The 14022-nt window shown below is 54.0% G+C and overlaps 1 protein-coding gene and 1 long non-coding RNA gene across 51 annotated transcripts in view; one reads left to right on the plus strand and one right to left on the minus strand.

The window, feature by feature from the left end:
- Positions 1–266: 266 nt before the first annotated feature.
- The window catches only part of MADD (MAP kinase activating death domain), a 40709-nt gene continuing 26953 nt past the window's right edge, over positions 267–14022 (plus strand). For 12 of the 50 annotated variants that reach the window (XM_037027861.1, XM_037027864.1, XM_037027872.1 and 9 more), the window contains exons 1-16: positions 821–1267; positions 4586–4745; positions 5545–6141; positions 6550–6853; positions 7363–7494; positions 7900–8013; positions 8676–8756; positions 9233–9241; positions 10184–10362; positions 10715–10950; positions 11153–11309; positions 11592–11695; positions 11787–11977; positions 12331–12584; positions 12789–12928; positions 13742–13843. In XM_037027861.1, the coding sequence (XP_036883756.1) occupies positions 4684–4745; positions 5545–6141; positions 6550–6853; positions 7363–7494; positions 7900–8013; positions 8676–8756; positions 9233–9241; positions 10184–10362; positions 10715–10950; positions 11153–11309; positions 11592–11695; positions 11787–11977; positions 12331–12584; positions 12789–12928; positions 13742–13843 (2662 nt within the window). In that variant the 5' untranslated portion in view covers positions 821–1267; positions 4586–4683. The other 38 variants (XM_037027863.1, XM_037027866.1, XM_037027867.1 and 35 more) reach the window with 6 other exon arrangements.
- On the minus strand, positions 4934–10243 carry LOC118974484 (uncharacterized). The gene is made up of 3 exons (XR_005063915.1): positions 10182–10243; positions 9201–9203; positions 4934–4945 (listed from the first exon to the last, which is right to left on the minus strand). It is a non-coding gene; the product is annotated as an uncharacterized LOC118974484 (long non-coding RNA).

Below are 14022 nucleotides of genomic sequence, written 5' to 3' on the forward strand. Positions count from 1 at the left end.
GCTGGGCTCCATGCCAACACTATACTGACTCACCAAACGAATGAGTGGAGGCCACTTTGCACTAGGTGTTCCAGGGAGCTGCTGATGCTGCCTCCACCACTTCCTGTCTTCCCCACGGGGCCCCATGAGAAATTCGCCACTGTCACTCTGCGGCTTGGCCATAAATGCCTCGAGGCTGCCTGTCTGATAGGTCGGACTGGTACTGTTTGTACAAGACCGAAATGAATACAGAATGAGAGAAGCGATTTCTGGATTGGGGGTGGGGAAACGGCCACAGGGGAGGAAGCCTGTGTCCTTTAGGCTCACCTCCAGACTCAGAGCGGGGAGACAAGTCCAAGTGCCAGCCTCCTTTTACTAGCCCCCATTGCACCCCGAGGGTCCATGAAATGCCAATACCCGCCCCCCCTTCCCCTTTCATGATGGGGATAGAGGGCCAAGTTGTCTTTCTGTGGGGAAGGGGGTGTTGAGTTTTCAGAACTAGCATTTCAGCTAAGCACCCGTGTTCGTTTCGGTTCCCAGACAATGGGACGGGAAGAAAGGTCCCCGCAGGCCAGGGAGAGGCTGCCCAGCCTGGGGTTGGGCCTCTCAGGAGGACTGGACTCTATTTCCCAGCGGGCACCGCGGCACCGCTCACGCCCCCTTCCCTTGGCGCTCACCCGGTGTAGGTGATACCGCGCCTCGTCTTCCGGCTTTCATTCCCCCCGCCCCCCTCCGAGTTGGTAGGCTCCACTGCCGGGGCAGACGGTTTTCCAGCACAAGCGGCTGGGCACTTCCAAGCCGTGTGCGGGGGGAGAGAGGTGAGAGAGGTGTGTGTGTGTGTGCGTGCGGGAGAGGATCAGAAACTCAGGAGCAGTTTATCATGAGAAGTAGCTTCCCAATTAGTCCACACTTCGTCGGAATGGGTTCTATCACCTTGTCGAATTAAAACCTGTTTGCGCAACCTTGGAACGCAGTGGTGCTGGGCTGGCCCTGCGCTCTCCATCGCGTTCCCACTCCCACTCCTATAGGTGTGTGCGTAGCCGCCTTTCTCCCGGGTCGGCTCCACCTTTCAGCGCTCGGCTTGGTGCCACCCTCTACCCCTGCGGGGGTGAATGGTAGGGCCCACCACCCTCCTTACTCTCCCCTCCCTTAGCCGTTCGGAGCTGTACGCGCCCCCACCCCCTCGCCCCGGTGCAGACGCGGAACTGGTACCGCGCCGGGGAGCGACGGACGTTCTGTTGCCGGGGGACAACCGGCCGGATCTGGCCGGTCCCCCAAAGCTCAGGAGGTAAGAAGGTCCGGTCCACTGGAGGCCCTGGAAAGGGTATTTGGGACGGGGCTCCTAGAAGGAAAACGGTCTCGGAGGGGAGGCACGGGCTCTAGGAAGAAGGAGGTCTCAGGAGGCCGTAAAGGAACGTCAGGGCGCATTGGGTCTCGAGAGCGAGTAAGGGGGTCTGCAGGAAGGGGCGGGGCTAGAAGTGGGGGAGAGTCGCTGAGGGGGTACGGGCTACTGTACCGGGCTCAGCTAGCCGCTGCTGGGCTCGGTTCTTGCCGAACGGGCAGGCGGTACAGGTTCCGGGGCGGAGGCGGGGGAGAACTGTCCAGCAGGTGAGGGGGCGGGCAGAGCTGTCCAGCCCAAGGGCCCATCCGGGATGGCACCTGGCTCGCGCGCCTGTGTGTGCGTGTGCCTTTGCACCTGATTTTTTGGTTACAGTTTGAAGAACTCCGTTTGGTTCTTTAAAATATTTATTGTTAATTTGGTGTTTCAAAATTGGCTTGTTAGTGAGTGAAGACACCTTTTAGCTTTTCCTGCACCCGCTTCCCTCCGCATCCTCGTGCGTCTCTAAATTCTTCCTTCTTTTTCTGCCCTCCCCTTCTTCCCAACCCTGCCTATAGCTTGCCTCATTGCTCTCTGTTCTCTCCCATGCTGGACCCAGTCTGTGTTGATGTGCTTGCAAGGTCACTGCCTGGGGAGGAGGAGGAGGATAGAGAGCCTTTTGTGCTCACGTCAGCAAAGATGTCACATCGCTCTTCGGTTCCTGTGGTTTTACTATGAAATTCTGCCCTTGAAATTACAGAAAGGCCTGTGGGTTGCAGATCTGCGTCTGGATGGAGTTGATGGTGGTGCAGGACTTCAGCAGAACGGTTTGCATTTTGAGCTTGATGCCCTTGGAGTATAGGACCGAGGAGCCAGGAGCTCCGTGTTAGTAAATATGGTTGAGGCAGGAGGCAGAGTCAGAATCTGGGTGGATATGAAGGCAGAGTGTGAGTTATAGGTGGTATTAGAGGATTTGTGAGTAGGGGAGAGCATGAGAAGAAAAAAACCTTCGTTATTTCTGCGATCTGAATAACCAGAAGCAGTGCTGTTGATGAGCTTGGAACTGTGGCTAAACATCCATCCTGCTGCTAGTAGCTAGAACACTCACAAGATCTCAGGATCCTTGTGGCTCTGGAGGGAGATGAGCTCTGTAGAGCATGATAATGACTTGATTTTGGGGAAGTGATTCTCCATGGAGAGGGGCTGGGATCCCACCACTGGAGGCCTGATGCCTACTACATTAGCAGAAGATGCTTCAGGTGTGATCTTTGAGATTTTAGCAGGAAAAGGTTCCTGATCTTCAGTGTAAATATAAATTTCAAGGCATAGCCTTGAGCTTGGCCCTGTAAATTCTGTTTTATTTTAAGATACAGCAGGTCCTCAAATAATGTCGTTTTGTTCCACATTGTTTAGTTATAATGTCAATGAGATGCCCGAGGAATTTAACTCTTGTTAATGTCAGTTAACCTATGGTAAAATGGGGTTTTGTTACATATTGTTTCACTTAAGGTTGCAGAACCTGGTGGCATTAAGTGAAGACTTACTATACTTTGGCTCTCACCCTAGGCATTGTCCACATAATTCTTCGTAGAAGGAATTGTGCTTTTACCCATTTCCCACTTCAGTTCTGCTGCTCTCCTCTTCTCATTCTGGTTGGGAAGAGCTCAGGTCAGCTCTGTAACGGTGCCCCACCTCCTGCATTATGCTAGTAGCAGAGGAAAGGATCTGGGGACTTCCTGGGCGGCAGTGATGCCTTCTGCGGCACGCTGGGGCACTTGGTGCTGCTTGTGTGGAAAGGAGACATCTCCAGAATTAGCACAAAGTGCAAAGAAAAGACAGATGGGGAGAAGATGACCTAGTAACTAGCAGGTGCTATCAGTGGAAGAGATGTCTCCAGATTCAAGGAGAGTGGATTGTCACGGGCCCGGGCGGACTCTGGAGTAGCAGCTGCCAGCACTGTGAGGTCACCACGCAGGGGAGGGACTGTGGTTCGGCTATAAATAGTACTGGGAGCCAGAGTAGCTATGGAGATAACACTGAATCCTGTTACCTGCTGGTCCTCTATTGGGAGCAAGGGAAAGGAGGAGGCAGTATTTTGAGGATTTGAGAGGTACTGCAACTCTTCTCTTATTATTAAGCAGGGGAGAAAAAAGGTAGAACTTCTTCTAGTCATTATCTGTACCAAACAGGGCCTTGAGCACACAGGAAGCGTGTGTGTGTATGGGCGCACCTGCAGTGATGAAAAAGGGACTGGTGTGTGAGTGTGTGTAGTGTAATGCGATTCTCTGTGTACAGTGAACCAGGTCTCAGTGCGGCCACGTGCAGGGCACAGGTGGAGTTCTGGAAGCACTGAAAATTATCTTGAGGTAGAATGAAATCATTTTATTATAGAAGTGTGTGGGAGACCCAACAGAAAAAAAAACACAATGATAATTAAGACCCTGTAAGCGTTTCCTAATCTTTGGACCCTGGTTTGGAAATTCCTCTGAGCACTTCTCCCTGTCCTTGGAGAAATCTTGTTATTTCTGCATCCAGTGCCCAGTCTTTGTAAGCTACAGAAGGACAAGGCCCTGTCTGCGTGTGTTGTGTTATTGATTCCAGTGCCGGGACCGAAACAGAGGAGAAAGACTGTGATTCAGCACCAAGGGCAGAGCTGGTAGCAGTAGCCACTGAGTCCCTTTTTGGCTTGAAGAAAAACGGTTTAAATACAGCAATTGGGTCACAGATATCCTTAATTTGAGATCTCGAAGGGTAGGGTAGTCAGCTGCGATGTCCGAGATTGTCCAAGATTATCCGAGAGCAATGAACTGTATAGTCTATGTGGTAGATTCACATCAAGCTGGATGCAGGATATTGGAGCGGAGAATAACTAGGTTTCCATCTGGTGCTAGGAGTACAGATTAGTGCTGATTAGGGAGTCTGGTTTGATCCTGATCCACCCTGGAGCGGTCCTGAAAGTGACTTAATTTCTGGTATCGTTAATGACTGAGTCCAGATTAGGCTTCACGGGGTCTGTGTTTTCAGAAAAGGAGCCCACAGGCAAGCCTGAGAACGAACCGATTTGCAGGGATGGGATGTGAGCCATTATTTATCCTTCTTGTCCTTTGACTCTGTGAGCACATAAGCCTGGACCGAACGCTAGGCTGGGGAAAGTGTCAGGTTCTCCTGCCTGTAGCACAAAAGTGGAAGACCTTCTTTCTTGTCCGGTGCCCCTGGCTGGGATGACGCTGACAGGGCTGTGTCCCCTAGGCAGAGCAATGGATCTTATTGGTACTTTTTTTCTGTTAGACTTGGATTTTCAGATAACAACAGGACCACTCCTGGGAACACTGACTCCTTGCCTGGTGCCCTGCAGCCTCTCTGAGATGAACTGATGCATTGGAGCCATGGTGCAAAAGAAGAAGTTCTGTCCTCGGTTACTTGACTATCTAGTGATCGTAGGTGCCAGGTAACGAACAGGAGACTGGTTTTTGTCCTGTCGTCCGGGGTAGCCAGGACACTGTTCCCCTCTCCATTTCCATGTTGATTTGCAGGTCTCGTTCTTCCCCTTATTTTACTCTAGTGGGCGCACGAGTGGTGCCACTGGTGAAAACAACATAGCCAGGGCATTCAGAGGAGCGGCTGGAGGATCAGAGATGAAGCAGAACTCTCTTTGTTTTCTTAAGATTTTATTTATGTACTTTGAGAGAGAAGAAGGGAGAGAGAGGGAGAGAAACATCAGTGTGTGGTTGCCTCTCGCACGCCCTCTATGGGGACCTGGCCCACAACGCAGGCATGTGCCCTGACTGGGAATAGAACCAGCGACCCTTTGGTTCACAGGCTGGCACTCAGTCCACTGATCTACACCAGCCAGGGCGGAACTCTCCTCTTAATGAGCATCTCTGTGTTCTTGAGCAAATGTACTTTATATGCCTCAGTGTCCTTGTTTTATAAAAAGGAGAAGTACATTTTGCTCCTCTACCTTCATACGTTCTTTTGGTGATTGATTAGTTAACACACCTTGAAAAGGTGTGAGCGATGATAATTTTATTGTCAAAATTTTTCTCTCCCGGACAGATGTCTTGCTAACAGTGCAGGCCTCACTTAGCCAACCAGCTAAATATAGCAAGCAGCACCCATATTTTTCAAGGTCCTGCAGTTAGTTACTTGATACAGAATAGCCTATTGAACTTTATTTGTTGACCGTGGTAAGATTTGATAGCGCATCCCAGCCCCCAGGCTGCTGAATTGGTCTCTGTGTTCCTCAGGCACCCGAGCAGCGATAGCGTGGCCCAGACTCCCGAGCTGCTGCGGCGGTACCCCCTGGAGGACCACGCCGAGTTTCCCCTGCCCCCCGATGTCGTGTTTTTCTGCCAGCCAGAGGGCTGTCTGAGTGTGCGGCAGCGGCGCATGAGCCTGCGCGATGACACCTCTTTTGTCTTCACCCTCACGGACAAGGACACCGGGGTCACGCGTTATGGCATCTGTGTTAACTTCTACCGCTCCTTCCAGAAGCGAATGCCTAAGGAAAAGGGAGAGGCTGGGCCAGGGTCCCGTGGGAAGGAAGGACCCCGGGCCGCCTGTGCCTCAGAAGAGCTGGGCACTGAGGGCTCGGAGAGCGGCTCGTCCCTGCAGCCTCCCAGCACCGACTCCACTCCTGATGTGAACCAGTCTCCTCGGGGAAAGCACCGGGCCAAGGCGGGGAGCCGATCCCGCAACAGCACCCTGACGTCCCTCTGTGTGCTCAGCCACTACCCCTTCTTCTCCACCTTCCGGGAGTGTCTGTACACCCTCAAGCGCCTGGTGGACTGCTGTAGCGAGCGGCTGCTGGGCAAGAAACTGGGCATCCCCCGAGGCATCCAAAGGTGCGGTTTGCCACTGGCGCTCAGGAGACGGTGGGCGCGGGGAGGGATTTACAAAACGAGGTGCAATTGGTCTGTGAGGGGCACCGATTTTCTCTAAGGCCTGAGGTTTTTCAGACCTCTCTAAGCCATTATGTCAGCCCTCACTGAGCAGAAGACTGCTGCTGAGTTGGCCCTCCTGCCACAGTTGTGCTTGGGTCAGCGCCCAGGAACCGACGCTTCGTGATGGGCAGGACAGTGGTCTCACTGTCCTGCTCCTTCTCGCTCTTGGACTTGCCCTGTGGGCCTAGCTGAGATCCCCGGGTGGGCTTTTCCAACTGCCATCGTTATACCCTCCCTGCTTACCGTGGGTTGCCGTGGGGTATCAGCTCCTGGGACTGAGGCGTCTGCTTCCCGCTCTCTGCTCCTCAGGGACACCATGTGGCGCATCTTCACTGGGTCGTTGCTAGTGGAGGAGAAGTCAAATGCCCTTCTGCACGACCTTCGGGAGATCGAGGCCTGGATCTATCGATTGCTGCGCTCCCCAGTGCCCGTCTCGGGACAGAAGCGAGTCGACATCGAGGTCCTACCCCAGGAGCTCCAGCAGGCGCTGACCTTTGCTCTTCCAGACCCCTCTCGATTCAGCCTGGTGGATTTCCCACTGCACCTGCCCTTGGAACTTCTGGGTGTGGACGCCTGCCTTCAGGTGCTCACCTGCATCCTGTTAGAGCACAAGGTGAGAGGACCAGCTTTCTAGACCTTCCTCAAGCTTTGAAATATGGCAGAGGCCAAGCCACAAGCTCTTTGATATCAGAGACTGTATCTCTTTCATCTTTTTGTCTCTAGGAGGTAATACGATGCTAGGTATGTAGCAGCTAGTCGGTAGGTATGTGTTGAACTAAGATACTGGTATCGTATGGGAGGTATTCAGAGGGCTTGCCCTTCACTTTATTTATCTTTAATTATACTGCCCAAATCCTCCAGAAATATCAGTAGTTCTGTCCCAGTGGGTGGTCTTGGGATTGCAGGCGCAAGAACTAGGAACGTAGGGAGTGACTCAGGAAGACCGCCGCCACAGTTGGACTGGGAGGGGGCGGGCAAAGTGGGGTGCCAAGCGGGGATGATGGCAGAAACTGGGCGCCCGGAGCCACAGGCAGGTGGGAAAAGAAATGGAATCGTTGTGTTGGAAGCGGCTTTCTCGTAACCTTATCTGTGCGGTTGAGTGACCCTCACGGCCTGTGGCAGGTGGTGCTGCAGTCCCGGGACTACAACGCCCTCTCCATGTCCGTGATGGCGTTTGTGGCCATGGTCTACCCCCTGGAGTATATGTTTCCTGTCATCCCCCTGCTGCCCACCTGCATGGCGTCGGCGGAGCAGGTGCGTCTCAAGGTGTCTTCTGCCTTCGTCACCTCCATGTTCCGATTCTCTCCAGCTTGGGCGGGGGGAGGGAGGCTCAGTGCCCTGAGAAGCTGTGAGTCAGTCCTGGTCCCCAGTCCCCTGCAAATCTGACCTGACCTGAACTGACCTGGTGGTAAGGCCTGTGCTCCTGACGGTGTTTACTGACCCAGGGAGTGTTCGTGATTCCAGGCTACTGGCTACAGCACTGCAGGTGTTACATACATTTTTCTAAAATCTGAAAAATTCTGAATTTTGAAACACATCGACATCTGTCTTCAGGGGTTTCGGAAGAGGGATTGTTCCTTTATCTGGAAAAACGCTGCTTTGAAAAATGGGCACAACAGGTCTCAGTTTCATTTCTTCCCCTCTTTGTCCCTTCCACAGCTGCTGTTGGCTCCGACCCCGTACATCATCGGGGTCCCCGCCAGCTTCTTTCTCTATAAACTGGACTTCAAAATGCCTGACGATGTGTGGCTGGTGGATCTGGACAGCAGCAGGGTGAGGTTCTCGGCTGAGCCGTGACTCGGCTACCGTGGGGCGGTGTCCTGTTTTTCTAGACTCCTCCCAGGAAGGTCCTGAGTCAGGGGTGACCTCTGCGGTGTGACGCATTGAGGCTGTTCTTTTTAGAGCCCTTTTCAGGACTCCAAGACTGACAAGAGGTAGGGTTGCCAGAACGAAGTTCTCCCCACATCCCAGCGCAGCCGGGCAGTTGTGCGGGCGGGACGGTTACATGGGCTGTGGGTCAGCTCCTGGTTGTCTTCAGTTACAGTTTCTAGCGAGAAACTGTCTTTCAGTACAGACTTTTAAAAACACATGTTAACATTCCATAGTGTGAATACAGACTTAGGTAGGGAGCCCTTTCATATGTTCGTTATAGAAATTGTAGAAAATACAAATAAATGTAAAGAAGTAAGTAAAAAACATAATCCTACTATGTAGAGTCATCATCAGCGTTTAGGCGTATTTCCCTTCAGGCGTGTATGTACATCATATACACGTGTGTGTGTATGTCTCATACGTGCTGGTATGTAATGTATGTATTCACGTACCTATGGTAATGTTGTGTGCACAGCCTCCTAGTCTTTTCACTCACCCTCGTGTAAGAGAAACTCCAGGCAGTCGACTCGAAGGTCATGCCTCGTGTGCTCTCTCTGGCGCAGGTGACTGCCCCCACCAACGCAGAAGTGCTCCCCGTCCTGCCAGAGCCAGAGTCACTGGAGCTGAAAAAACATTTAAAGCAGGTGGGTGAGGAGCGGAGCAAAGGCGGGGAGCAGCCGCCACTGCGGGACAGCTGTGGGCAGGCGGCCGATGTCAGAGCCACTCTCCCTCCGACGACGTCGCCGTCCTCGTCGTCGTCGTGTCCGTAGCCCTCACCCTGGGTGGGCGTGAGGGGAGGGGCACCCTGGGGCAGGGTGGACCTCGGAGGGCTGGTCAGACTCCCTCTGAGTGTGGCGTGGCCTCACCTTCCGATGCTGCTGCTGGTGCTGTGTGAGACACCCTCCACTTCCGGCTTCTTGTCACGCCTGCTGTTCTGGGTGGCCGTGGATCCTCAGCCTTGTTAGGACGGAGTGAGGACGATCTGGCTTTTTAATTTTTTCTCCTAAATTGATCCCTAGGTCCCCGCAGAATCCTTTCCTCAAAAATTCCTTCCTTTGAGTAACCCCTTCAATGCGTTTTTCATTGACTGACTTTCTTCTTCCCTGCATGCCGAGCACAGTACTTGAAGGTAAAACCTGCCAAGGCCCCACTCCTCTGCCTGCCGTGTGGGTTGCGGAGGACCACCAGTAGACAGCTCTGTCCTTTAGGGATCCCTGCCCTCACTTGGAGGGTCATCGGGACTCTCTCTCTAGTTGTCTGAGTTGCTTAGCAGCACCTAGATGACCCCTGTGTGGCTTTAAGTGGGTCATTTTGTATCATCCCTCTCACTTGCTTCACCACTGCTGATGCAACGTGATACCTTGTTACTGTAGTCTGGCTAGGTTCGCAAGTGCAGAAAGTTCTGTCGCTCTTTTCCTTTGCCTGTTTTCGTTCCTGATGATTGCTGTAATATGACTGATGCAGCGGTGTGTGGAACTGTGCTTTGGAGGGCTGTAGGAGCTGTGGTCCTTGCCTCATCGACCCTGTGTTCCTACCTCTGCTGCTGGGAGCATGGGCCACGGGCCAGCAGCACTAGCCTCCCCTGGCAGGCGTGGTAGGCGTGCAGTCACCCCAGGCCTCTAGAGTCAGAATCTGCGTTTTAACAGTACCCCCTGGTGAACTCTGTGCCCAGTAACATTGAAGCAGCTCGCTGACCCAGACCTGTGCTTCCACAGTGCCCCACGGAGTCTCTGAGGGGTTGACTCAGGTCGCCTGCACCAAACGCATGAGGCTCCTGGTTCCTTGTGTCCTTCAAAGAAGCCGAAGCTTCAGTTGTTTATGTTTCCACATAGATTTCAATGGAAAAACAAGATTTCATGGCTAAAAAAAAATGAAAACTATTGCCCTGAGTTTGTTCAACTTACCCTGAGTTAGGTTGGCTTAAGCCGAAGATCCACATAATTCACTTTGCTTTCTAGAGGGTAAAATATTTGGATCCTTATTTCTAAGAGGCAGGCCCTTTCCCAGGTGATGAGATGGGCTGGCAGCCCGGGACTCTGCCCTTGGTGAGGAATTTCTTGTCGTTCCACAGGCCCTCGCCAGCATGAGTCTCAACACCCAGCCAATCCTCAATCTGGAAAAATTCCACGAGGGCCAGGAGACCCCCCTGCTCCTGGGAAGGCCTCCCAGTGACCTGCAGTCCACCCCTTCCACCGAGTTCAACCCACTCATCTACGGCAACGACGTGGACTCAGTGGATGTCGCCACCAGGTACCAACCCGGCAGCTCAGGCAGTCGCAGGCTCTTCAGCTGGGCTGTGCTCACACAGTGACCTCGGGGCAGACGCCTTCCCTGAGTCAGAGTTTCTTCGCATGTGAAATACGTGTCACAGCAGGTTGCATTTGCCACCTTAGTCAAAGCAAAGAGAAGAAATAGTCCTTCATACTGTCGGGCAGCTAAGGGCTGGAATGAGGAAGAGGACTGAACACTCTTTAAGACACTGCCTTCCTTGGTGTCTGGTTCTGGTGATGGCTTTGGGAGGGGGTCTGACACGCTGGGTCCAAGGGCTCCTCGCTCTGCAGGGTGTGGGACTCGAATTATCTCGCCTCCCCTTCTTCCCCAGAGTGGCCATGGTCCGTTTCTTCAACTCCCCCAACGTGCTGCAGGGCTTTCAGATGCACACACGTACCCTGCGTCTCTTCCCTCGGCCTGTGGTGGCTTTCCAAGCGGGCTCCTTTCTAGCCTCACGTCCCCGGCAGACTCCTTTCGCTGAGAAACTGGCCAGGACTCAGGCGGTGGAGTACTTTGGGGAGTGGATCCTCAACCCCACCAGCTATGCCTTTCAGCGCATTCACAACAGTGAGTCCCCGCCTGCAGTGCTGCCCGCCCCCGCCCTCTGCCGGCTCTTGCCTGTGCTTCTTCCCTTCCGTGTCTTTGGCCTGCCCCCTTCGTTCCTCTTTGGCTTTGGCCTTGTTGCCACCCTTCTTTCATGTTTTGCTTGCTTCCCCCAACCTCCACCCCACCCCTGCTGCCAACCCTCTCCTTTTTCTTCTTTGGGCAGACATGTTCGACCCGGCCCTGATCGGTGACAAGCCGAAGTGGTACGCGCACCAGCTGCAGCCCATCCACTACCGCGTCTACGATGGCAGTTCCCAGCTGGCCGAGGCGCTGAGCCTGCCGCCGGAGCGTGACTCTGACTCCGACCCTACCGACGACAGGTGAGCAGTCCCGTGTGCCAGCAAAGCAGCAAATGCTTGAGGTAAAGAGGCCCTCGCTGGAGCCGAGGCAGCACACTGGCAAAACCTCACGGGAGTTAGATGCCAGCATTTGAAGCCTGGGTCATGCTTTGGCTGATTGCTGTGTGTTAGCTTCCTTGTTTCACATGGTTCCCTGGCCTGGAGTTAAGGGTGCTCCGCTGTTTTCCCTGATGCTGACAGCCGGCTCTCTCCCCTGTGCCTTCCTCCTGTCGTCCTTTTGTGCACACGCCCCTCACTCGGCAGTGGCAGTGACAGTTTGGATTACGATGACTCCAGCTCTTCCTACTCCTCCCTCGGTGACTTTGTCAGTGAAATGATGAAATGTGACATCAATGGTGATACTCCTAGTAGGTGTCCTTGGGGAACTCGGCCAGCTCTGGGCAGGCTGTGGGGTTCTGGGTGGTGTGGTCCGTGCCTGCCACCCTCGGCTTTCGGCAGGTGTGGATCCTCTGACCCACGCGGCACTGGGGGACGCCAGTGAGGTGGAGATCGAGGAGCTGCAGAGCCAGAAGGACGTGGAGGAGCCTGGCCCCGACAGTGAGAATTCGCAGGACCACCCCCCACCACGCTCTAGCTCCAGCACCACGGCCAGCAGCAGCCCTAGCACCGTCGTCCACGGAGCCGGCTCTGTGCGTGAGGACCGCTAGGGCGTGGGCCTTGCCTCCATTAGGATAGCTGGGGTGAAGCTATTGATTTCATGGGCTTCTTTCTGCAGAATCTCCCTGTCTTCCTCTCCATGGGACCTGCAGCTAGAGCCTCCACAGTGTAGTTTTGACCTCAGAAGGAAGCCCTCGGGCTTTGTTCAGGCATTAGCTGAGATCCCCCTCACGTAGTTTGTGGGGACAGGGAACAGGGGTGTCACAGAGATCTTTCTCACACGTTCCTTAGAACAGGAATATGACAGGCCTGGCTCAGCCCTGCCAAACTGGGAATGTGGGAGGGCACGCCCGGGCACCAGCTGATGACTTTTCATTTACTGCAGGAACCTGCTGACTCCACAGAGATGGGTGACAAGGTGGCAGTAGGCGTCTCCAAGCCCCCCCCTGCCGTGCCTCCCAGCGTTGGCAGACCGAATGTGGACAGGCGTCAGACGGAACCTGGAGAGGGGTCAGTGCGCCGGCGCACCTATGACAATCCATACTTCGAGCCCCAGTATGGCTTTCCCCCTGAGGAAGAGGATGATGACCAGGGGGAAAGTTACACTCCCCGATTCAGCCAGCATGGCAGTGGCAGTCGGTGAGAGCCTGGGGACTCCTCCCAGACGGGTGACTGAAGGCCCTCACTGCGGTGGACCCCAGGCGAGGCTCAGTCAGGAAGCCTGAGAGCCTGAATGCTCTGTGGCCTCTCGATCCCCAGAGGGAACTGCAGGGAAGCCTGGGGCTGCAGGCCCAAGGTCAGGCCCCCCTGCTGGGGGCTTATAGATGCCACTGTGCATTCAAGGGCTCAGAAGCTGCTGCGGCCCAACAGCCTGAAACTGGCAAGCGACTCGGACGCAGAGTCAGACTCCCGAGCGAGCTCGCCCACCTCCACCGTCTCCAACACCAGCACCGAGGGCTTCGGGGGCATCATGTCTTTTGCCAGTAAGTGTTTCAGCTCTCTACCGCCTCCATCCCATTTTCTCTCTGGCCCGGCTGTGGCGGATGCCACTTGGAACTGCAGCCTTGTAGAGCTTTAGGGCTGGGCTGGCATCACCAAGCCCCTCTTCAGAGCGTTTGGTGATATTCAGGGAGGTATTTTCAGGGGAGGTCAGTAAAGAACAGGGACAGATTGAGCACTATATTTACACCTGGAGGTGTCCGTCTATTTCAGCTAAGACAGCGAGTCAACTAAAAGTTATCTTTATGTTAAAAGTCATGCACTTGTGCATGTATTTTGTGGGAATATGCTGGTCAGATTTGATTTGGGCGTGTATCTCATATCTTCTTTGTCTGATGAAGGACTTTTTCGTGAACATACTTTGAAATCTATATGAGGTTGACTTTCATGCACAGAGAATATTTCTAAAAGTTAAAGACTGGAGGCAGACTTGGGACCAGGGAAAGCCAGCCTAGGAGGTAATTACGAGTGTGTTTTTCCAGAAGCCAGGAAGGGACAGCACCCACTTAAGACCAGAAGTGCATTAACTGCCGACTTTCGAGGCACATTAGCAGTCGATGAACGACGTGGACGTTGCTGTGGGAGGCGGGCAGAGCACGTTGTCGCTGGGTCTTGAGTGGTCTTGGCAGTGGCCCCTTTGTTTGCCCTGAGTTGGACTTGGCCTTTTCTGGGATAGATCGGAGGCACGGGGACTGCGTTTGGGAGGACGGAGGTGAAGATGATGATTGAGTCATTGGAGCATAATGCTTTGATTCTTTAACCCTGAACTCCTGGCTCTCACACCCTCCCCTGGACAGGCAGCCTGTATCGGAACCACAGTACCAGCTTCAGTCTTTCTAACCTCACGCTGCCCACCAAAGGTGCCCGGGAGAAGACCACGCCCTTCCCCAGCCTCAAAGGTAACGGCAGCCCTCCTTTGCCGGCCAGGCTTCTCTAGCACCCCTTCAGGCCCGTGAGTGCTCATCAGGAGCCCGTGTGTGATGAATCGTTCAATCCGGGTGTTGCCCCTCATACCGCTTCTCATGGCTTTCACTGCACATCAGGGCTCTCGCTGGTTTTCAGATGGAATCTGTCTTTG

Source organism: Sturnira hondurensis, unplaced genomic scaffold (assembly GCF_014824575.4).
Source record: "Sturnira hondurensis isolate 20B ecotype Veracruz unplaced genomic scaffold, ASM1482457v3 Scaffold0019433, whole genome shotgun sequence".
Taxonomy (NCBI): Eukaryota; Metazoa; Chordata; class Mammalia; order Chiroptera; family Phyllostomidae; genus Sturnira; species Sturnira hondurensis.